This window comes from Tenrec ecaudatus, chromosome 7 (assembly GCF_050624435.1).
Source record: "Tenrec ecaudatus isolate mTenEca1 chromosome 7, mTenEca1.hap1, whole genome shotgun sequence".
Taxonomy (NCBI): domain Eukaryota; kingdom Metazoa; phylum Chordata; class Mammalia; order Afrosoricida; family Tenrecidae; genus Tenrec; species Tenrec ecaudatus.
This window is the reverse complement of record NC_134536.1, coordinates 65,265,198-65,290,159: the sequence shown is the minus strand read 5'-3', so window position 1 is coordinate 65,290,159 and position 24,962 is coordinate 65,265,198. Positions and strand designations below refer to the sequence as shown.

Genomic DNA, 24,962 nt, shown 5'->3' with positions numbered 1-24,962 from the left:
CTCAGGATGCAATCGTGGTGTTCAGATAGCAGGTCCACACTGTCCTCTGAGCAGCTTGGAACATGTTCTGTACAAGCATCACGATGCTAACACAGAAACCCCACAGCCGTGGGGCCGACTGTGCTCATGCCAACTCGACCGAGCAGAACAGAACTGCTCCACAGGGTTTCCAAGGCTGATTCTCTGCAGAAGCGGGTGGCTTTCTCCTTCTCCTACAGAGTGGCTGATAGAATTGAACCACTGACCTTCAGGTTAGTAGCTGGGGGTGATTCAAAGGGATGGAGAGGATTTGACGGGCGGGGGGCTGGAATAGCTGGGGCAACAGGGAATCCAATTTCAAAAAGATGGCTTCCCCACGACTTGCCTGGTGCCTGAACTGGGATGATTCCAAGGCTAAGCTCACCTGTGCCTTTCCGATGGTTTCTCACAGTACAGTGGCGCAGTTCTGAGGAAGGCTACGTGCAGAGAAAGAGTTTCAGGAAAGTATGCACTCCAAGAGACCTAGCCTGGGAAGTCACCTATTCTCTTGAGGTACTCACAGGCCTCCGGAAATTCAAGGGTAAGGGACACAGACTTCCTCCCCTTATTGGGAGGCAAAGTGGGCAGAGCCAAAGACTCCTTTTGAATCTTTTCTTTAAAAACACAAACAAACAAAATCACGACAGTGTACTTTTGAAGCGAGCTCTCAGGAGAGCCTCTGCTTTCTTGGCTCCATCCCGGGCTAAGGCAGTGATACAGCAGACAAGGAAGGCAGCCACAGGGGCGAGCAGGGGCCCGGCAAGGGGCGGGGGGGGGGGGGTGGATAGTGTTCAAGGACAACTCTTGAGCTTTTGAGCTACAAGACCAGATGAAGGGTGGTGGTCTTTGTGAAGACACATGCTTGTAGAATGGGTTTGGAGGGAGAGGTCTGGGATCTGGCTTTAGTGCGCGTGTGCGGTGAGTGAGACCTTCAAGTGGAAACACTGAGCAAGCAGCTCACCGTGCAGCTCCGAGCTCAGGACTGAGCTGGGTGGTGAGATAAATACAGACAGATGGTAATTGAAGGCTTGGGTTTCATTTTCTGAATGGTCTATTTTTGTCCTTGGTCCAGAATGGTATCCTATTAAACAATTTACATGCTTAACAGTGATGCTCCATCTCTCAGGCAAATAAACTGCCTGTTAAGATGTTCTGCTGCGATAGCTGTCAGAGAGTGACCTAGAGTACTTTAAAATGGTGTACAAATTCAATTTAGACATTTAACAAAACAGTCACCAGCCAGACCCACTCTAAACTTGAGGGTCTAGTTAATCGGTGGGGCCATTATATGTGTTATGATTTCCCATTCAGCCAGAGTTTTTGTGCCTTCTCGACAGCAGCATTACGCCGTATGCCACCACCTCTGCTTATGCAATCTAATATTCTTGGGTTTGATTTATGTTTACTTCACAACACATTTGCTGCTTCTTGAACCTGCTTTAAGATAAAGACATTTTACGGATAAAGATACAGTAGCATTTCTTAAATGGAGCGGTATCCACACAGGCATTTCACTTCATTAGGATTCTTTAAACTGCACCTGTCTGTCATAGATCCTCTTTTGTATGTTGGACACATTTCATAATAAAGACATTTTTTTTCACACCAGTCTCAATTGCCTTTCAATCTGAATCAGTTTAACGTTTTTACTTGCAATGAATGATTTAAGACAATGTCTACTTTATGAAAGAAGGGTGTTAATAAAATTACAGGTATTTATTATCATCACCTCTAGCATGTTTAAAGGCTTGCTTCTGTGAGTGATGGAAGTTTGAACAGATGCCCAGCAAACAATAAAACATGGCATGGCATGTTTTATTAGCTCATTAATACATGCCTTGGGTACAATGTGAGGGACAGGTTGTAAGTAAATGGACCAATGAAATACACCCCAGAGTATCTTAATGCTTTTTACACAGTAAGAGGCTTTACCTTTGAACTTCTTTAACTAGACATTTTGTTTAAAATGCTTTTCATATGCATATATTATTAACTTCAGAGAAAAAAAAAGAAAAAACCCCATATCCTATTTCTAATTTCGTCACTGCCATTGAGTTGATTCCAACTCATAGAAACCGTGTAGGACAGAATAAAACTGCCTCTGTGGGTTTTCTGAGACTGCAACTCTTTATGGGACTAGAAAGTCTCATCTTTCTCCTGAGGGGTAGCTGGTGGTTTTGAACTGCTGACCCTGGGGTTAACAGCCCAATTCATAACTCACTATGTCACCAGGGCTGCTAACCCAACGGTCAGCAGTTCAAAACCACTAACCACTCCGCAGGAGAGAGTGGAGACTTTCTACTCCTGTAGAGTTATAGTCTCTGGAAACTGATGCTGGAAGCGATTATTCAACTCTGCTCGACATGGTTGAACTATGGAATGATAATATTAACTCCCAAGTAATAAATTAAGAGAAAATTTCATATATATATGTAGATTCATAATGGGCTTTGGGCTTGCACTAAGTCCTAGCTCCAACTTAGGAACAACTGGTTCTTACATCATGGTCCTGTTCAATCCTCACCCTCAGGAAGGGACCACAGAAGATACAGGTGCTATAGCAAAGTGTGCCGGAGACTTTCAGTGATGCCCAGCTGGCAGATATAACAGCATCTGGGGCTTAAAGGCTTGTCTCCCAACAAGTAACCATCTAAGTGAGATGTGAGCTAAAGCCACAGAGAAGAAGCACATCAACATCCGTCACTGAAGGATTGCAATCCACAGAATTCAAAGTCAAAGGAGGGATTAGTATCTGAGCCTAAGCGGTGTGAATCCGGTGTGCAGAAGGTGATGGATGACAGTGGGAGCCAAGATTCATCTGGGAACTCCATGGGTAATGAGCCTCCAGAGAACTTCCTTTATCTACAATAGAGGGACGGGAAGAAAGTGGCTACTCAAAGAGTGCTTTGGAGAGATGAGTAGAGAAGATCAAGGGCATAAACCTGACTTGAACAGTTAAAACTCTGTCAGTGGATCCCCCTACGAAGCAGGCTGAAGCTGACCTGGTTTCCAAATTTCTCTGTACTTTTGGTTTGTAATGTTGTTTGTACATATTAGGGTATACATTAGCGGTGTTATGTCACTGGAGGCCACCCTCTTGAGGTGGTGTTACATGTTTTTCTGCTTATCAGTATTGAAATCCAGGACTGATGAGCCTGTGGGGACAGTAAGCAGAATCAGGGTTCCGGGAGGAGGGGGCACCGTGGTGGTGGTTGGATAATTAGGAGATGATGTCAAGGAGCCCCGGTACAAAAAGAATGCTTGGAAACTGATTGTGGTAGCAATTGTACAATTCTACTGGATGTGAATGAACTATGGAAGGATATACGCATTAAATCCCAGTCAATCAATCAATAAATCTTTCTAAACCAGTAGAAGAAAACAAGAGAAATCAAATTAGAAAATGAACTATGCTTAAATATTTTAAAAGGTAAAACAAAAGCAAAGAGTTACAGTCTCAGACACCCACAAGGGCAGGTCTACCCTGTCCTACAGGGCCACTGGGAGCTGGAATCAACTCAATGGCAATGAAATTGTATTATGCCTTATGATTTCTCTGGGCCAGGAGTTCAGAGTGGCTTAGCTGGCTGTTCTAGCTTCGTCACTCACGGACGTGCAGTCAGGGTAATGGCCAGGGCCTGGATCATCCAGAAGGAGCCCTAGTGGTGCTGTGGGCTACACACTGGAGTGGGTTTTATTTTATTTTTTTCTTTTAAATTAATCATTTTGTTGGGGGGGGGCTCTTATAAATCTTATGATACTTGTACATATGTTGCCATCAACATTTCCAAAACATTTTTTTTTAAATTTTATTTTAATAAATTGTTTTATTGGGGGGCTTTTATACCTCCTAAAACCATACATCAACTGTATCAAGTACATTTGTACATATGTTGCTATCATCATTTCCAAACATTTTTTTTTCTACTTGAGTCCTTGGTATCAGCTCCTCATTTCCCCCCTCCCTCCCTACCCTTGTGAATGCTTGATCATTTATATATTATTGTTATTTCATGTCTTACAATGTTCATTGTCTCCCTTCACCCATATTTCTGTTATTTGTCTCCCTGGGGGGTGTTGGGCAATATATCCAAGCTTGTGACGGGTTCCTCCTTTCTCACTTCACCCCACCTCCACCATCCCCATGATATTGCTACTCCCCCTACTGTTCCTGAGGGCTTTCTCTGTCCTGGATTCCATGTGTCAAGAGCGCTTCTCTGTACCAGCGTGTGCACTCCAGTCTAGCCGGATTTGTAAGGTAGAACTGGGTCATGGTAGTGGGGGTGGGGGGAAGCATTTAGGAACTAGAGGAATGATGTGTGTTTTGTCAGTGCTGTCCTGCACCCTGGTTGAATCGTCCCTTCCTTGTGACCCTTCTGTGGGGGTATGTCCAATTGTCTACAGATGGGCTCTTTCTCTCCACTACAACCCCTCTCTTTTACATCGATATAATTGTTTGTTTTGTATTTAAAAAAATCATTTTATTGGGGCTCATACAACTCTTATCACAATCCATACATACATCAAGTGTATAAAGCACATTTGTACATTTGCTATCCTCATCATTCTCATGTTTTGGATCTTTTGATACCTGATCCCATCAACACCTCATCACACTGGACTGTTAACCAAAAGGTCCATGGTTCAAACTTGCCCGCTGCCGCAGGAGAAAGATGAGGCTGGTTGCTCCACTAAAGACTGTCCGGCTCTGAGACCCAATGGATGCGGATGTCAGTAGGAACCATCTCCATGGCACTAGGCCTGGTTCTGTGGCTCATGGTCATCTGAAGGCCCCAGGAGGGCTAGGGGTCCACCGCCAAGGTGGCTCACGCACATGGTTAGCATGAGTTGCTAGTGGGAATGCTCAGTTCTTCTCCACATAGGTCTCTTCCTGGGGCTGTAAAGGGGCTTTGATTACAAGGATCCACATGTGACCTCCTCCCTGGGAGATGGACGGCAGAGAAGGGGGGGAAGGGAGACTCCGGATAGGGCAAGATATGACAAAATAACAATCTAAAAATTATCAAGGGCTCATGAGGGAGGGGGGAGTAGGGAAGGAGGGGAAAAAAAAGAGGACCTGATGCAAAGGGCTTAAGTGGAGAGCAAATGCTTTGAAAATGATTAGGGCAAAGAATGTACAGATGTGCTTTATACAATTGATGTATGTATATGTATGGATTGTGATAAGAGTTGTATGAGCCCCTAATAAAATGTAAAAAAAAAAAAAAGAAAAACCCAAGTGAATGTCAAAAAAAAAGGGGGGGGGCTTTGAGAACATCTCCAAAGTGAGTGACTTGACACTCAGATGCAGACACACACACGAAGGGGGAATGTAGCTTTTTAATGACCTAGTCACAGATGTCATGTAGCATCACTACTTTGGCCATATTCTTTGTGTTCAGTGGAGTCCTTAAGCCCAGCTCACATCGGAAGGGGGGGCAACTAAACTCTCCCTTCTGAAGGAAGGAATGTCAGAGTTCCCAGATATATGTTATTAGGGCACATAAAAAAGTACTGCTATGAAGCCACAGAAAACCTGTATGAAGCAAAAATACATCAGAATGAGATGCTAGCCTTTCTTGACACATCCTTCAGCCAAGTCTGCACACTTGTGAAGGCAGCGTCCTCCCCTCTGTAACCCCCTCGAGAACTCGGGGCTCTTCAAGCTACTCCTCGTCAAAACGGCAGTTTGTCATGCTCCAGGGACTCCGCCCGCCCCGCGTGCCTCTGACACACTGAGTTTGGGTGATGGCGCCGGGCTCCCCAGGGAAACCCTCACAGGAGAGCCCGTGCTACCTGTGAAGGAGCAGCAGGCGCATTTCCTGGCCTTTGTCTCACTGATGTAGTTTTCAATCTTCTGAAAAGTTCTTGCTATGTTCCAAACGGCCTATGGTTGTACATCCATGGGGAAAATCTGTCCAGACCACCCATTTGGGACCCCGCCTCCCCCTCTCCCCAAACAAAACCAAAAGCAACCGTAGCCATAACCTTCTGAGCTGACTTCTCTGCCTTAAGTTTTACTGTTCCAGCGGACCCCTTGAACCTTTTTCTGAAGGTACTTTAATGAGGTTAAGACAAGTCTATTACTGAGAGAACTTATCCGTAGCCATCCACTGATTGCAGAGACACATTAAACACCCTTTCCTGGGAATAAACCTGTGTAGGTACGAACCAGAACCCTAGTAGCAAAACTTTAGGATTTACCTCCTGAAACCGCCAAAATGTAAAATGCTGTTCCCAGGGAGGGAGTGAAGAATGCAAACGATGCAAGGTGCACTGCTTTCCTGCACACCGTCTGTCTCACTGTAGCCCCCCGCCCGTGCACGCAGGCTGCTCTGCTTGGATGGTCTTCACCTTCGTCCTAGGGCAAAGCCTTGCTCAGCCTTCTGGAGCAGGTTGACCTTGTAACCTGCATCTTGATTCCCCACAGCATGCTGTTCATTGCTCAAAAAAAAAAAATACATTTGCCACATGATTTTGTAATTTGATTTTTCAGGCTTCTACCGCCACTTCTGAACTATAAGTTTTATAGGCCATGGATATAGGTTCATCTAATTTTGTACTCAGTTGCTGGGAACGGAGTATTGGGCACAGACGTGCCACATGAATGCTTGTATTCCAGTAGTTCAAGAACAGAAATGTTAGCTTCTGAAGTGAAAGAGACTGAAACAAACCTGTACAAGTATACTATATTTCTAATGATCGTCTATGGCTTTAAAAACCATATTTGTATACAATGCAGTGCAGTATACAATACTGCCTAGAGGGTAATTACCACCAAAATAAGAGACTGCAGCATTTAAAGAATAGGCTAAAAGATGGCAAATATTGACTCAATCCCATAAAAACACAGTGAGAGAATAATCAACAGGAGACAAAGCTCTCAATCACGGAGTAGGCTGGGAGGTGGGTCCCCGTGTAAGTGCCGGCTCCTTGCCCTATCCAGTCTGCACTGCCAGCATCTGGTCTGCTGTTTCACACCTGTGTGATATAACACTCTTCCAGCTGGTCTCTCCATTTCTAATTTCTGTGGCTTCCAAGTCATTCTATTCACAGTTTCTACAAAATCTTTATAAAATATCTTCTCTATATAAGTATATAATCTTGAGGTAGTGTCTTATAGCTTACTCTTTTAAATCTTAAATTCCCTAATATATGAGGGGGTACTCCCCCCAAAACAAACCAGATCTTTTCCAAAGCTATGCTAAAAAATTTTTTTTTCCACAAAATAACCTGGTCACCTTCAAAGTACTCTTCATTATACGTCATACATTTGTCAAATCTGTGATTCTATTCTTGGAAATATTTTCCAAACTCATCTGTTTGGATGGCTGCCGACAGCACCTCCCTTGTTTTTTTCTTCACCTCTTCTATATTGTCTAGTTGCTGTCCTTTCATGTCCCTCTTCATTTGCAGAAACAAAAAGATGTCGACAGAGTGAGGTCAGGCGAGCAAGGCGCTTGGGGCAAGAGAGGCATGCTATTTTTTGCCAAAAACTGGCACCTGGCTGCGAGAGCAGGTGCATTGTTGTGATGGCAAAACCGGTCCCCTGTCTGCTACAAATCAGCTATTTTTTAAAAAAAGCATTATTTTATTGCAGGCTCTTACAGCACTTATAATAATCTATACATCAATTGAATCCAGCTTATTTATACATATGTTGCCATCATTATTTTCTAAACATTTACTCTCTATTTGAGCCCTTGGTATCAACTCATTTTTTACCCCACCCCTATGACCCCTTGATAAATTATTATTATTTTCATATCTTACACCAATAGCTGTCTACCTTCCCCCACGGTTTCTCCCTATCCTCTTCTCCCTACCTCCCCCTACTCTCCTGGCATTACTACGTTATTATTACTCTCATTTCTGTTCCTGAGGGGTTAGCTGACCTGGATTCCGTGTGTCCTCAGCTCTTATCTGGACCTGTGTACATGCTCTGGCCTAGCCCGAAGTGAAAGACAGGATTGGGGTCATGGTGGTGGGGGGTGAGGAAGCCTCAAGGAACCAGAGGAGTATTGTGTGATTCATCGATGCTCTACTGCACCCTGGTTGACTCATCCCTTCCTTGCGATCCTTCTGTGAGAGGTTGTCCCATTGTCTACAGATGGGTTTTGAGTTTCTTCTCCAACCTCCCTTTCTCAACAATATGTTTTTTGTTTGTATTTGGGTCTTCAGCAAATCAGGTCATTTTCTGGTCACACACTGTTACGCTATCTTTTCAGAACCTCTGAGAGTAAGCTTGATTAACAGTTTGACCTGGTGGAATGTGCTCCAAATGCACTAAGAATTGACATTTTCATCTGTTCGGGAAGTTGACAGACATCCAGAACCAGGTTTGTCATTAATCAACATTTCATCTGTTTTTGAAACGAGTAAACCATTCGTACACTTGAGTTTTTCCTACGGCGCTGTCCTTGTAAGCTGTGTTCAACATCACCGTTTCTGCAGCATTTTCTCCAAGCAGGAAAAAAATTTCATAGCTGCACACTGCTTTCTGAAACTGGCCGTCATGCACACAAAAATTAGGTTAGAGAGAAACGGCTTTAACAAAAAAATTCACCATGACCAGAGAGAACCTTCCCAGACGACACCACTGGGCGCACTAACTCAGAGTGAGTTGCTGGATAATCGCCTAGCGGGAAAATGTGTACTATGAAAGCTCTGTTTAGCGAAGCTTTTTTCTCCCCTGTATTTTTCGGGGTGGGGGGTGGTAACCCGTAAATATTCACCTCGCTCTAAATTATTACCTTTCTTTAGTAAGATCTCTTTGTCCTAAGTCCCACTATCTTCATCTCTGCTCTGGCTCTCATTGCACACAATCTGACTTGTCTAGCCAGCTGCTAACATATAATTGGCACTCAAGAAACATTTGTTGAACGCGCAGCCCTGGAGCACTAACTGTTGTAGCACTGAATTGGCTCACGCTCATTAACAACCCGACATATAACGGAACAAAACCTTGCCCCGTCCTGAGCCGTCTTTACAGTCATTACTGTGTGTGAGTGCGTTGTTGTAGCCACTGTGCCAATCCACCTTGCTAAGGGTCTTCCCTTTGCCACTGACACTCTACTTTACTACACATGATGTCCTTCTCCAAAAACTGGTCCCTTCGGCAGCCCAGGTATATTCAATAATCATCGCCATAACTCTGTAACTCTGAGGCATCAATTCATTGTCCAGCTTTGGTATGAATATGAGGTGACTGAAAATACCTGGCCTGGCTCAGGTGCGGCACTCAGTTTTTGCTTTAGAACACTCTGAAGGGGTCCTTTGCGGAGGATTTGCCCAGTGCACGACATCATTTCATTTCTTGACTATTGCTCCCATTGTCATTGCCTGTAGATCCGAGTGAAAGGAAATGCTACACAATTTTATTATTTTCTGTTTATAAGGATGCTTCTTACTGGTCCGCTTGTGAGAACTTTTGTCTTCTTTATGTTAAGGTGTAATCCATGGGGAAGACTTTGACCTTCAAATAATAATTAGGTAATGCTAAAACAAAGTCATAAATTTCTTTCTTTCTTTAATTTAGCCATTGAAAACATCAGGTATTGAACTTATGTCCAACGCACATTGTGTCATATATATTTTCACAGCGTATGTCTGCCTCCCTGACCATCTCCAGCTACCCTCTATCCATGCACCATTTTCCAGTATAGGTGGGAGCCCTGCCTTCTCCTCTTCCTTGGATAAAATGAGCTGGCTCGCCCCTCAGGCTTGTGTGTGAGTGGCTTCTTCTGCCCGGATGCTTTCCCCTCACGTTTGCCACATAGCTGGCAGCTGTATGTAGGTAAATCAGATCTTAGCTTAAACATTTCTTCTTCAGAAAGCCTAAGTAGGTTGATCTAACGTGGCTCTCCCTCACTGACGCTCACTCGCCCTGTTTAGTTTGGCTGTGTAGTTATTGCTATCAGTGATTTCCCTTGTTCATTTATTTACTTGATTACTTATTTATAGTCAGCCTCCTCTTTAAAATGTAAGCAAAGATGTCTTGTGTCTCCAGTGCCTACCATACAGCAGCTGCCCAAAAGATATGTTAAATGCATGAGAAAACAAAGAACACTTCCCAGTCAATGCTCAAAGCTACCTTTCTGGTCTCAAGAAACCTCATTAATTATTTGAGGTTAATTTCCACTGTGCTTTCTAAATGCATTTTAAATATTTCTCCCCCCCCTCCACCAAAAAAGAAAAAATTTCTTCCCCCAAGAAACTGCTCCTGAAACACTGTTAATTCTTAGTGCTGTACTTTCAACTACATATTTAGACATTACCATATAATTTTACATGGGGTCTTAGGAGGAAATTTTCCTCTGGTGGCTTCGTGTGCATGTTTTCCTCTGAACTGTAAGTTTTGTCAGAGCCTTGAAGGCAGGTCTGTGCTTTTGGTGAGTTTTGTTTCGGTTGCTCTAGGAGCGCTCACGATGCCGCCCTGCACATAACAAATCCAGCACTAGCTTTTACTAGGAAGCAGCTGACCAAAGATGCTGAAAATAGACAAACAATTAAACCAGAATTTAATGAGAAGCTCCTTGCCTAGATTTTCCTCATTCCATCTTTGTATTATGTTAAAGTACTAGGAAACAAAGTACTTGGACTTTACTCTCTGTTTTCCATAAAAAGAAATATACTTCATGAACTATGAATTACTACAATATTAACTGTTTTTGTTTTTTTTAATCTGAATTTTGATTCTGGGAGAATTAGCTGTTTAAACTCCACAGTTGACAGTACCATTCATTCAACTTAATTGCCTCCCCTACCCCATCAATCAAGTGTAAAACCTTGCGACTTCCTGAACCACCTAATCATCAATAGATAGCTGGAAACAGTCAAGCAAACCCTAAACTATGCTATATGAACAGCTAACAAAGAATTGTGTATACACACACATTCTCCATTACATCCACCAGAAGACAACTGGTGAGTGGCTAAGGTCTCAAAAATGAAACCATCACTTAAACACAAAACCACCACAATGTCTCAGAAACAGACAATTTCAAATTACACAAAGAAACAAGATAGAATGGCCCAAACAAGTGACCAATACCCAGTCAGAAGATCCTTGAAGGAAGAAAAGGTTATGGAACCACCTGCTAAGGAATTCTAAAGAATGGTATTTAGACTCCTTCAATGGGTTGAGTGAAAGATTGAACAAACTCTTTAGGTGAAATAACGGAAAATACAGAGAAAAAAAACTTTAGAGTAATTCAGGAAACACTACAGAAACACACTAACAAAATAAATATTAAAAACCACACATACACACACAAACCAGCAAATAGACATCCATAAGATTTATTCTAATATCAGAAATAGTTCATGCATTGAAAGAGCAAAGGAGTAAAAAAGACTTGATGGAAGGCTGAATTAACAAGTGTGAAGCTAAATCTCTGTTACATGAAAATAAACATAAAAAATTTAAAACCTAAGAATTATGTGGAACAATGTACCAAGAAGGAAAATTTAATGTATAATCAGAATTCTATAAAAGGAAGAAAAACTATGGAGACTATATTCAAAGAGTTGTTGGAACAAAATTTCCCTAATGTAATTATAAAAGACAAAATAATATGCATTCAAGAAGCTAAATGAGTTCCCAAAGAAAATCACTACAACATATAACTAAACCTTCAAGAGCCAAAGACAAAGGAAGACTCCTGAGAGCTGCTTGGGAAAAATGCTAAGGGATCTACATAAGGGAACCAGTAAGACTAAGTGGGTTTGCTTATTTTCAGCAGAAACCATACAGGCAAGAAGGCAATAAGCTGACACATGAAAACTTGAAATAAAAAAAAAATCTGCCAACCAAGAATCATACTCCCTAAAATTGTCCCTCAAATATGACCGGGGAATTAGAACATTTTCAGGTAAACAGAAATTAAGGAATTTGTAAAAGCCAGACTAAGAAACACTAAGGGGAGTTCTTTGGGCAGAGAACCAACAATGGTAGACAACAACTTTAGTTTAATATGCAAGGCAGTAACCATCCAGAAGTCAACACAAATACAGCTGTATCCAAATGTAAAATAAACTTAACGACTGAAAACAAGGAACTAGAGATATCAATTTGTAAGGAAGACCACTAGAAGGTAAATAGAGGGAATAGAACTCTCAAATGGAAAAGAAGTCAAGTCGATTTCAAGATAGACTAGATTGTTTTAAATTAAGGAAGAGAAAAATCACAAATTTTAATAAACACTAAAACAACAGCATAATCCCAGCTATAATTTATTATACTGAAAGGATAAGATACAAAACCAGTCATGGGAAAAGGTGGCTGGGAGAAGTCTGGAGAAAACAAGCACAAGCTTCCAAAATAGTTCTCTTGAAGTCGTACATTCTAGAAACCCAAACTCAATGTCACTGAGTCAATTCTGACGCAGAGACCTTATTTAGATTCCCGGGTCTGCACACAGTTTCAGGAGCAGGCTGCCTTATCTTTCTCGCAGGGAAGGAATGGAGTGGCTGGTGGGTTTGAACTGACCATCTTGTGGTCAGCATCTGAACACCTAGCCCATAGCACCACCAGGGTCTGGAGGCACACAACCTTAGCTCTTCCCACACTAAAGGGTTACAATACAGAAGAACTGTTGTCTATCAGGAAAGGCCAATAGTTTCTCATTGTAGAAATGGTCACACAGGAGAAGCCCTGATGACATAGTAGTTAAAGCACTCACCTGCTAACCTGAAAATCATGAGTTCTAACCCATCATAGCCCAACGAGGGAAGTTGTGGCAGTCTGCGTCTGTAAAGATGTACAGCCTTGGAAACATAACAGGGAAGTTTTACTCTGGACAATTGGGTCATTATGAGTCAAAGTCTACTTGACACAGTGGTTGGATCACACAGGTACACAATCAAGCAGGGACCAAAATCTAGACTCAGCATATGTTCTGTATATATATATACCATACTCATTTGCACAACCAGTTTAACAGGCACAGGGAGTCAATCTTTTCCATTATGGAATGGTGAGAACTCACTCCAAACCCCAAACCCCCAGAAGCCAGGTAGGGGCAACTTTGAAAGGAAGCTTTCCTTAGGATAACAATCTCAGGCTTACCATGCTATTTCTTGTCTGCAGTGATAGATTAAAAAGTATTCTTACGTTTCGATGAATAAAATTTCACCTTCAGAATTCTGTATTTTTCTCTCTATATATATTTAGCAAATACTATATAAAAAAGAGGAAGTTAATATGTGCTTAGATGTTCACCGCTATTTCAAATGTGAAGTCAAAGTCTGGAAACAATCCAAATATCCAAAAATAATGGAATGGTCCAATGAATGAAAATGCAGTAGTGTGAAGAAATATTAAATAGCTTTCAAATGATATTTTTGAAGATTTATAATGACAAAAATGATCAAGTTGGAAGACAAAGAAAATACAAAATTATATATAGTAATATTCCGATATCGGAGAAAAACAGGATAAAATCTAAAAGGTAATTTATTAAAATGTATCCCTGATTGATTTGTGGGGAGTGGCTATACAGCAATAATTTTGTTTCCTCTGATTTTTTACTGTTTTTAATTTTGATTCAAGACCATGCATTTACTTTTCTACTCGGAAAACAAATTATATAACGGTGACAGCAACTGTATAATTATCTTTGATCTAATGGAACTATGGATTATAATAATGTCTATAAGAACTACCAATAAAATGATTAATAATAGTTAAAAATAAAACAAATGATAATTAAAACACGAACTATGTAAAAAGGTCTGAGATACAAACGATTGTGGATTCCAAGTAAATTTTGTTAAAATGTAAAATACTTACTATTAATGTAAAATACTATTATCCTAGTGAGTAATAGGAGTATAATGTACACAGCTGAGTTTGACTGGGAAACTCTGAAAATGACAACCAACTATTTAAAAATACACTTTCCCTATCTATTAGGCTTCCTTTTTTGATTAGCTAATATCAGAAAACACATGGAGGAAAGAGGGACGTTTTCTCATAAACACTGAAGGCAGCACAAGACCAATTTTTGTTGTAACAAAGAAATGGTTCACAAACTAGTAGATACAAAATAAGAATATTTTTAAAGGGTAAAACAAAGAATGAGTTGCCTGAATTGCTTTGTGTGTGTATATGATCATAACTTACCTACACCCTGAAGTATTACTAACATAAATCATATACGTGTTTCCAGTTTCTTCACAAGGAGAACCAGGTAGTTGGAGGTGATTTCTGATGTTTCCAGGGTCAATTCCCCTCCGTTTGTCTTAAATGCATCTACCCTAGACGCATAGCTAGTCCACAGAGAGCTGTTTGTGCTACCTGGTTCTCCATCACAGCATTAAGTTGCCATTATAGAAAACAGAAGGCTATTGTATCCTCTTATCCCTAGAGATGAAATGGTTTGCAGCTTATTTTAAATCACAAAGCCATTTTTTGTGAACAGAATTGGCCCATGGCAACGGAGGTTGCACAACTCAGACCCACAGTCACCTCACTGTCCATGTGACCACCAGTTGCCGCTGCTTCTCAGTATAGCCAAGAAAATGAAAATCTTGCTGGCACTCCGGTGTGGGGGCTGTGCTCTTTGCCTTTGAAGTGATCCCTGGGCCAAGTTAGGAAAACCAAATCCCCAAAAGCCATTGCAACGGCAAGTAGAAACAGGAAAAAAAAAAAAGCCAGAATTTTTCTGGTTAGGAAAGGAAATGTGGTTAACCTAAATTGGTCCTGGGGCACAAAAAAGAATCAAGAAGTGCTCCCACTGCTGCAGTTCAACTATGCATTTTTGTTTCCATTAAGGAGGGGTGGGAGAGAGAGAGAGAGAGAAAGACTCTTTAAAAGGTTCGGCTATACTCAGAAATCTTAACTGTTTAAAAAGAGACTCAAGTTCGTAAAAAGATTGCGTTTGAAGAGGAGGTGGGGAAAGAGGATAGAAAAACAAAGCATCGCCACAGATTCTGTTGAGCAGCGTGTACAGCTAGTGAAAGTCAGCAATTGATCCTTGCTAAGTGGTGGTTCATTTATAATCAATAAATAGCCCTTCAAAAACTTTGCTGCTTCTTCTTCCCTCTTCCCCAGGAAGAAGCAGAGTTTTTTGTGTTTTTTTTAAAGCATGGGACTTGTATTAAAATAAAATTCCAGTCTGACCCTCCTCAGTCTGCTGCCCATGTACACTGCACCCTCATAAAGCCTAATGCGATAGCATCTCTTTGCTGTGCTGGGGATCTCCACCAGGAAGGAGGATTGCAATGCCCTATTCTGACAGTCGAGGTGTTCACCTCAGTTGAATATAATGTAATCAACTTACTTCCACAGAAAACTAAATTAAGATTTTATAATCAAATAGCTGTTCATTTTTCTATAAAAGTATTATTGTTCATTTTAAAGTTCTTTCCATTGCCATTGAGTCCATTGGCACTCACAGTGACCTTGTGGCGTTTCTGAGGTTGTCAATCTTTTTAGGAGTGGCTGGACTCAGCTTTCTCCTGTGGAACAGGAGAGCCAAACGTTGACCTTGTGGGGAGCAGTCCAATGCTCCCTGACAGCACCACTACACTGTATTGGCTTCACTGTCATCACTGTCATCAGTGCCGCTACCCCTAGCACCAAACGAACTACAAAGTGACTTTTGTATGCATGAAACTAAACCACTCATTTCACAAACCCTTAGTAAGCTGCAGTTCTGGTAGTGAACCATGCTGTGCCTTTAAAAACCTGGCACAGTCCCCACGGTGGTCATGCACCCTGCCAGGTGCCCACATGCCACGATGCTGGTTGGGTGAGTTCAGATCTGCCTAGGAGGAACTACGCTTTCCGAAGCCAGAAGTCAGCAGATGCCCACGGTACAGCGCCTCCTATTTCACTAACCACTCCTGGGCCTTTCAGAATTCCAGGATTACACTCTTAAAATTGTGATTTCTTACCCAGCTTTCTCATGCCCTATGTTTCCTGCCAGTAAAATTAGTCTTCCTTTTTTCCCCAAGGGAAATGTCAAAAGCTTGAGATGTGCACATAGGCATACTTCTCTCCTAATTTGCAGTGACTGGATTCTTGCTGATAGAGAAGCTAAGGAAGTGCGAATAATGAAACACTGAGATCGGGGTCCCTTATAATAGAAAATACCACGTTCAATGGCTGTAGTAGTCAATGAAGCAATTGTTACATAGCTAATATCCTACTGAAATGAAATAAATGTATTTTACGAGAATAAGACCTAACCCTCTTAAGATGTCCTGCTAAATGAGTCAAGAAAAAAACCCTTAATTCTAGACCTATAACATTAATCAAAATAATTGAGCTGTGTAACCATCCTATTTCATATCGTAGAAAACTTAATGATAAAATAAATGCTGGATTTTGATCTATAAGACCTTCACACTACCCCCTGAAAAAAATATCCCCCAAACCCAGGCATGTTCTTAGAGTTTCCTCTACGGGGACATGAAAGGCTGGGTGGAGCCAGCCTGCCTTTTGATGGTGCTACTGTTAACCAGAAGGGTCCTGATGCCTACGGGGTGGCTACAGATCGAACAGACTGCGAATCCAGCCACGGATAAGAGAGTGCTTTAATTGGCTAAATCTGTGATGTACTAAGCGTATGGCCATGAATTTGTAGCCAAAACACTACTCTTTAAAGAATCCCTTACCTGTGCTGAAGTAGAATTTTCATGGTATACGCCTTGTACCAAGTCCCTGAGTGCACTTGCTAAGAGTTCCACAACCTAAAATAAAACAAGAAAAACAATTCAAAGAAACCATTTTTAAAAATTCACCCTCATTTTTACCTCAGAAAGTTTAGCAAAAAGGGCAGGATTTGTGCTTGATAAAAAAGGGAGTGATGTGCAAAGATTCTGGCAAATGGCATTGCCCACCTGGATACTAAAACTGTGGTCCAATTTTCTTCTCAGTCATAATTTTCAAACAACACCCAAACCTACAAGCATAGCATTTGACTAATAAACACACGGAAAGTTCGGAATAGCTATTTTGAACATAAGCTGACAGTCTAAATAACTAATGAATTTTGAGCTAAATTAATAATCTGCATGTTATTTCTGTCAGGCGGTTACTTTTTCAATAGCCCGTTTTGAGAGCATTTACGATGCTATGTTTATATTTAACCCAGGAAGAAAAGCAAAGTGAAGAGAAGGTTAGCCTTCAAATGTGTCCATTTTGTCGTGCTTAAAGCGCACTGTGGGTATATCTGGTGAAGAGCCACTAGGTCAAACATACCACAAACACTGACCATTTTTACAGACCTGAAATCTTATTAATCAACCGGTATTATCGTTAAGGCTCAGGCTACTTTCAAAACCAAACAAACCACCAACAAAGACCACAGCTTTGAACCGGTTCCAGAATGTAAAACAAGCAGAAAGCAGTAAACGGTCTCTTTGGAACAACTCTACAATTAAGAGTGGTTTGCATAAACCATATTAATTCAAGAGGAAAAAAACAGTGGCATTTATTATAACATTCACTGCAGTCATTTCAAACAAGAATACCTGCAGGCAACCTCATCCACTGCTTACCAGATCTTAATACTGTGTGTATTTAACTTCCTCTATTAAGCGTCCTGTAACTGATCCCTGCTCTTGGCTTCCTCAAATGTAGCTTAGCTCTGACTGAATGAAAGGATTTTGTTTCAACTGTTATCATTCTTCTAATTAAAGACAATTTAAGCCAAAGGATACAGACCCAAAAGACAAAACACTTCAATCTCGGGGACCTTGGATTTATTAAACATTTTCTTAGAGGCAAATTACCTTAATTTGTAGAAAGATTTGTTTAAAATGTTTAGCACAGGAGAACTTATCTCCCAAATTTATATTTACATTCATACAACACAACACACACAGGGCTGCTGATAAGGATATTGTGCTGATTCAAGGCATATTTTTTCTAGCTCTGCAGATAGGTTAATTTGTAAGGCTTTTACAAAGTCTCTCTTTTTAAAATCACATTGCCCTCCAGGTAACCAAATACTTCAGAAATATTGTAGCAATATGAGCTACAGAGGAACTGGAAGGACAATGATCCTACAGTATTACCAGATGTGTTGAGTTATTTAAGTGGGGAAGAGGGAAAAATGAATGGACCCCCCCCCCCCCCAAAGGTATCAGATAAGCCCCATTCCCAAATCCAGGAGGCTCGAGTATCACCAATAGGTCTACGAAGGAATGTGACTAAAGGCACAGCATCAGGTTGGGTTTCAGTTTATACAAGCAACATCCCAAGATCCCCCTGATGGCTGGACACATAATCCAGATCACTCTCACTCAGAAATGTTATGGTTCTGAAACCGCTTGAGCTGAGCCCAGCGGTGGTAACGTGAAGAAAGGCTTTCAAAGAGAAAGTTCAACTCGAAATGTCAACACGATGGCCTGAACCTTTTACAAGGGAACCGGCCATGATAACCTGAGCGATCTCTTCCTTTGCTGAACTTCCAGAGCAGGCAGAAGAAACAAAATCATGTGTTCTCTGCATCCCATTCTCTTAATTCCGTTGGGAGAGGCAGGCCTGCACTTGCAAATGCATAAATGTAAGTATATGACCCCTACTTACAGATGGCTTGCTTGGGTAGAATTTATCTCACGGCCACTCACAACCATCAAGGAAAAAATCTCAGACTTCCTTAGGTTCACAAGCAGTTGAATGAAAGAGATTATTAAAAGCAGGAGTAGGCTAGGGGAGTTGAATGTGTCCCAGGAAAAGGTGATTTGCCCAGTACACATACATATCTGTGTCTATTGCCTGAAATGCTTGCTTTACTTTTACCATATATACTCATGTATAAGCAGAATTTTTCAGCACATTAAAAAAATCATTTTATTGGGGGCTCATACAATTCTTATCACAATCCATAGATGCATCCATTTCAAGCACATTTGTACATTTGTTGCCATCATCATTCTCAAAACATTTGCTTTCTGCTTGAGCCCTCAGTATCAGCTCATTTTCCCCTTCCTCCCTCCCTGTTCCCCTTTCCCTCATGAACCCTTGGTAATTTATAAATTATCAATATCTTGTCTTATTTTACCCACTCCCATCATCCACTTTTCGATTATCTATCCCTCAGGAGGTTATATGTAGATCCTTGTAATTGGTCCCCCTTTCCACTCCACCCTCTCTCCACCCTCCCAGTATCGCCTCTCTCACCACTGGCCCTAAAGGGATCATCTGTCCTGGATTCCCTGTGTTTCTGGTTCCTATCTGTATCAGTGTACATCCTCTGGCCTAGCCAGATATGTAAGGTAGAATTGGTATCATGGTAGTGGGGAAGGAAGGAAGCATTTAGGAACTAGAGGACAGTTGTATGCTTCATCATTGCTACACTGCACCCTGACTGGCTCATCTCCTCCCCACACCCTTCTATAAGGAGATGCCCAGTTGCCTACAGATGGGTCTTGGGTCCCCAATCTGTACTCTCCTTCATTCACAATGATTTTATTTTATTTGATGCCTGATACCTGATCCCTTTGATATTTCGTGATCACAGAGGCTGGGGTGCTTCTTCCATGTGGGCTTTGTTGCTTCTCACCTAGATGGCCGCTTGTTTACCTTCAAGCCTTTAAGACCCCAGATGCGATATCTTTTGATAGCCAGGCACCATCAGCTTTCTTGACCACATTTGCTTATGCACCCATTTGTTTTCAGCGACGGTATTGGGAAAGTGAGCACATAATGATATGATTTTTTGTTCTTTGATGTGTGATACCTGATCCCTTTGACACCTCATGATCACACAAGTTGGTGTGCTTCTTCCATGTGAGTTTTGTTGCTTCTCAGCTAGATGGCCACTTGTTTACCTGCAAGCCTTTAAGACCCTGGACGCTATATCTTTTGATAGCCAGGCACCATCAGCTTTCTTCACCACATTTGCTTATGCACCCGCTTTGTCTTCAGTGATCTTGTCCGGAAAGTGAGCATCATGGAATGGCAGTTTAATAGACCATAATACTCTTGCTTTGAGGGAGTACTTGAGTGGAGGCCCAATGTCTATCTGCTACCTTAATAATAAACCTTTAAATATATGCATAGGTCTCTTTCCCCATCATGACATATATATTTACGTATGTGCATGCCTGTATTTAGACCTCTATAAATGTCCTTTGCCTCCTAGCTCTTTCCTCTATCTCCCTTTACTTTCCTCTTGTCCCACTTTGATGCTCCACCTTCATTTGGACTTCAGTAATTCCTCTGGGTTACATTACCCTTGATCACACCCTACCAGACCTCTTACACCCTCCTGACCACTGATTTGGATCACTTATTCCCTAGTCCCTGGGTTTGTTAACACCACTTCCTTTCCCCCCACCTCCCCCTATGCCATGCCCCCCATCCCCTAGAACCACTGGTCCAGCTGTTTTCTCCTCCAGATTGTTCATTCAGCCTATCTTATTTAGACAGACCTACGGAGATAATAACAAGCACAAAAACAAGACAGAGAAAAACAAAGCAACAAAAGAAAACAAAACAACAACAACAAAAAGCCAATGACAAAAATAACCACAAACAAAAAGAGCCTGTAATTAGTTCAAGGACTGTTTGTTGGCCTTTAGAAGTATTTTCTGGTCTAGTCTGATGGTGTGCCAAGCCCTGGCCCCAAAGTCTATTTTTAGTATTCCCTGGGGACTTCATTGCTCTGTTCCCCTGGCTGTTCTGCTGTGAGCCCTTGGTGTTTTGCCTTGGGCACACAGAGTTTAAAAGCACCGTAATCTTGGTCCCATTCAGCACAAGTCTTAGGTGGATGAAAGGCACAGCATGGGAAATGTGAGAATAACAGCATTTCTTACCTAAGCAACAAAAGTAAATATGCTTCCTTTCATTTTGGGATATGAGGGGGTACTAAAAAAAAATCAGAATTTTTTCCAAAGGTATATATTTAATTTTTCTCTATATAAAACAAGCTATCACCTTCAAAGTCCTCTCCATTACACTTAATAATACATTTGTCAAATCTGAAATTCCATTCTTGGAAACATTTTCCAAGCTCATCTGTATGGATGGCTGATAGCACCTCCTTCGTTTTTTCTTCACCTCTTCTATGTCGTTAAATCGCTGTCCTTTCCATTGGGCCTCTACTTAAGTACTCCCTCAATGCAAGATCTCTTTGTTCTATTAAACTTGCATTCCATGATGCTTACCTTCCCGACACAATCACCGAAGACAAAGTGGGTGTAAAAACAAATGTGATGAAGAAAGCTGATAGTGCCCAGCCATCATCTGAGGTCTTAAAGGCTTGGAAGTAAACAAGTGGCTATCTAGCAGGGAAGCAAAAAGCCTGTGTGATCATGAGGTGACAATGGGATCAGGTAACAGATATCAAAGAACAAAAATGCATATCATTGTGAATGAGGGGAGTGGAGTGGAGACCCAAAGCCCATCTGTAGGCTACTGGACATCTCCTTACAGAAGGGTTGCAGGAGGAGATGAGACAGTCAGGGTGCAGTATAGCACCGATGAAACATACAACTTTCCTCTAGTTTTTTAAATGCTCCCTCCCACCCCCACTATCATGATCACAATTCTACTGTACAAATCCAGCTAAACCAGAGGATGCACACAAGTACAGATTGGAGCTGGAAACACATGGAATTCAGGACATATAAACCTCTCAGGATCAATAATGAGAGTAGAGATGCCAGGAGGGTAAGGGGAAGGTGGGGTAGAAAGGGGGAACCAATCACAATGATCTGTATATAACCTTCTCCCTAGTGGATGGACAACAGAAAAGTGAATGAAGGGAGACATTGGACAGTGTAAGACATGACAAAATAATAATAATTTACAAATTAACAAGGGTTCATGAGGGAGCAGGGAATAGGGAGATAGCAGAAAAATGAGGAGCTGATGCCAGGGCCTCAAGCAGAAAGCAGTAGAACGCAAATGTTTTGAGAATGATGATGGCAACAGATGTGCAAATGTGCTTGATACAATGGATGGATGGATGGATTGTGATGAGTTGTACGAGCCCCCAATAAAATGATTTTTAAAAATCTGTTATTTCATATTCCTCTTCATTCGTGGAAACAAAAAGAAGTCACAGGGAGCGAGGTCAGGTGAGTCAGGTGCACGGGCCAAGAGAGGCATGATGTTTTTGCCAAAAAGTGGTAACTGAGATGGCTGCATGAGCAGGTAGGCCTGTTTTTGTCGCACACTGTTACGCAATCTTGTCAGAACCTCTAAATAGAAGGATCGATTAACAGTCTGACCCGGTGGAACCAACTGCAAATGCATTAGAGCCAACCTTTTTGTCCACTCAGGAAGTTGACGGATGTTCAGAACAAGGTTTGATAGCCATTGACATTTCACCTTTTTTGAGATGAGAAAAACTCATACACTTGAGTTTTTTCCATAGCATTGTCCTTCTAAGCTGTGTTCAACAACACAACAGTTTCTGCAGAATGTTTCCCCGAGCGGCAAACAAAATGTCACAGTGACATGCAGTTCTTTTAAATCAGTCATCACAAAAAAGCAATGTTCAAATGAAACTGCTTGTGATAGGTAGCTTCATTGTACCAACTTGGTCAATAGGAACATGTGGGAGTAATAAGGTCATAGTTTGATTGGAGGGCAAAGAGATAAATGGCTAGGTGAGTCTTGCCTCTCTATCTCTCTCTCGCTCTCTGGTGATCAGACCAGCATGAGGCTGCTAGTTCTCTGCTTCAACTTGTGAGCTACACTACCCATGGGACACCCAACCTGTGAGTCATGTTGCTAGAGCTTGAGGCTCTTTCAAGACCTGCTTCGCCACACTACTGGTATACACATTGCCTGAGCTTCGGACTGTCGGATTCTGTCATCTAGCTGAGACCTGCTCTGCTGTTTGCTGCCTGTGGCTGGACTGCCTGCATTGCGCTATGGAACACTCAGCTGTCAGCTTCCTTGACCTTGCACCCAGCAGCCCTCACAAGTTGAAGGACTTCCAGTATATTAACTGTTCCACGGAAGTTAGTTGAACTGAGCCCTCTGTACTGCTGTGTGGACTAATTAGCTGTATATATCTACTACTACTACTACTACTCACACACACACACACACACGAAATCATAAGTGTCCTGGTTTTGTTTCTCTAGAGAACCCTATCTAAGACACTGCTTTTACAAAAGCATTCACTGTGACCAAAGAGAACCTTCCCAGGGAATACCACTGGGTACATTAACTCAGAGTGAGTTGCTAGATGCTCACCTAGCAGGGAGGGGCGGGGGAAGGGGGAATGCATCTACCTTTCCAGTTTTTTTTGGGGGGGGTACCCCCTCATATGTTTAAATCTGACTCAACAGCAAGGCTATGCATTGTTACCCAATCTTCTGAGTGATGTCTGGAATTCCAGTGAACCGCAAGTGGCACCACATATGATAACAGTCTTAAAAGCGTGTGATTTCTCCTATTATCTCCCGTTTTGCTTACTAGGAAGACAGCCCTAGCATAAGTATGTGTGTGGAGAGTACACATTCTCAAGCAAAGTGTCACTCTCTTCCACTTCAATCACCACCTCCTCACCAAAGATAAGGAATTCTGTCAGACATCTGCATCTGCAAGTGATCAAAACAACCCTTCAAAGGCTAACTGAAAACCAAACCCAAACCCACTGCCATCGAGTCTATGTTGACTTATATGGTTGCTGTGTAGGAGAAAGCAGAACTACTCATTAGAGTGTCGGAGACTGTACATCGTTATGGGAGCAGAGATTCTGATTTCTCTCCCAAAGAGTGGTTGGTAGGTTCAAAGCAGCGACTTTCTGGCGAGTAGCCCCATGCTTAACTCACTGTACCACCAGGGCCTCTTCTTAAAGGCCAACAGCTAAACGGTGCTACTTACGAAGCATCTACATTGCATGAAGGGGCTTCAAAGAGTTTGTGGAGAAAGTCCTACTATCCGCCTTTCAGGTAAAAAAATTACGCAGTACCTTCTTGACAATGAAAAACTAGTGAACTATAGCTCAGAATCCAGGATCTAATGTATCTGCTTTTGCAGCCCCTTTGAATTATTCCAGAACACACCCCCCACTCAACCCCCATAGGCAATATCATCCACTGTGGGAAACGCTGATCTAAGCATCCACACGTGTCCTAGAACCAATCCCCTTCACATACTGTGGGATGACTATAATTAGTATCAGATGGATCTGAACCCTAGCACCAATTACAGATCTGATACAACTAACCCGGGGAATGAGTTTCTTCTAGTTAATTTACAGGACAAAATTCAGCAGTCAAGATAGGTATTTATTTAATTCTTTTATCTTTCGTCCAGGGTAACAACATTTCAGTAATTTTTAAAGCTGAAAAACAAAGCTGATGTATATCCTCATAAAAGGTGTTGTGATAATTATGCCTCTGAGTGATAATAAATTCTCATCATAAAAAACCGACATCGAGAGAAGGGAGGAGGTAATGAGAAATGGCGATGGTAAAAAAATACCCTCAATTATATTACTACACAAAGCGCTGTAAAAGAAATCGGGTTATAAAACAGACTAGCACCATGGGTATTTCAAAAACAAAAAGTAGCCCCATCTACGTGTTTATACATACCCAGGGAAAGGGCTGAAAGACAACCAAGCGTGAATCATACCGGCAATATGGTAAGCTCCTCAGCTGGCTTTTAGTTAAAATGATTTTCTTTAGTAGCTAAAGGGAGCTGTCAGACAGTGTCAAACATGACAAAATAATAATATTTTATAAATTATCAAGGGTTTGTGAGGGAGGGGCGGCAGGGAGCAGTGGGGAAAACGAGGAGCTGACATCAAGGGCTCAAGTAGAAAGAAAATGTTTTGAGAATGGTGATGGCAACAAATATACAAATGTGTTTGACACAATGGATGTATGGACTGTGATAAGAGTTGCACAAGCTCCCAATAAAATGATTTAAAAAAAAAGATTTTCTTTAACCTTTTGGAATTGTTTAGATGTATATAATATATGGCGTGTTCTCTTGGTTTTACTGTATTGATTTTATAATC

General features: G+C 41.6%; 1 protein-coding gene across 1 annotated transcript in view; it reads right to left on the bottom strand.

Moving 5' to 3' along the window:
• Nucleotides 1–24,962, bottom strand: part of PDSS2 (decaprenyl diphosphate synthase subunit 2) — a 284,108-nt gene that overhangs the window by 74,806 nt on the left and 184,340 nt on the right. The window contains exon 4 of the mRNA XM_075554703.1: nucleotides 16,642–16,716. Coding sequence (XP_075410818.1) covers nucleotides 16,642–16,716 — 75 coding nt within the window. The remainder of the gene's footprint in view (nucleotides 1–16,641; nucleotides 16,717–24,962) is intronic.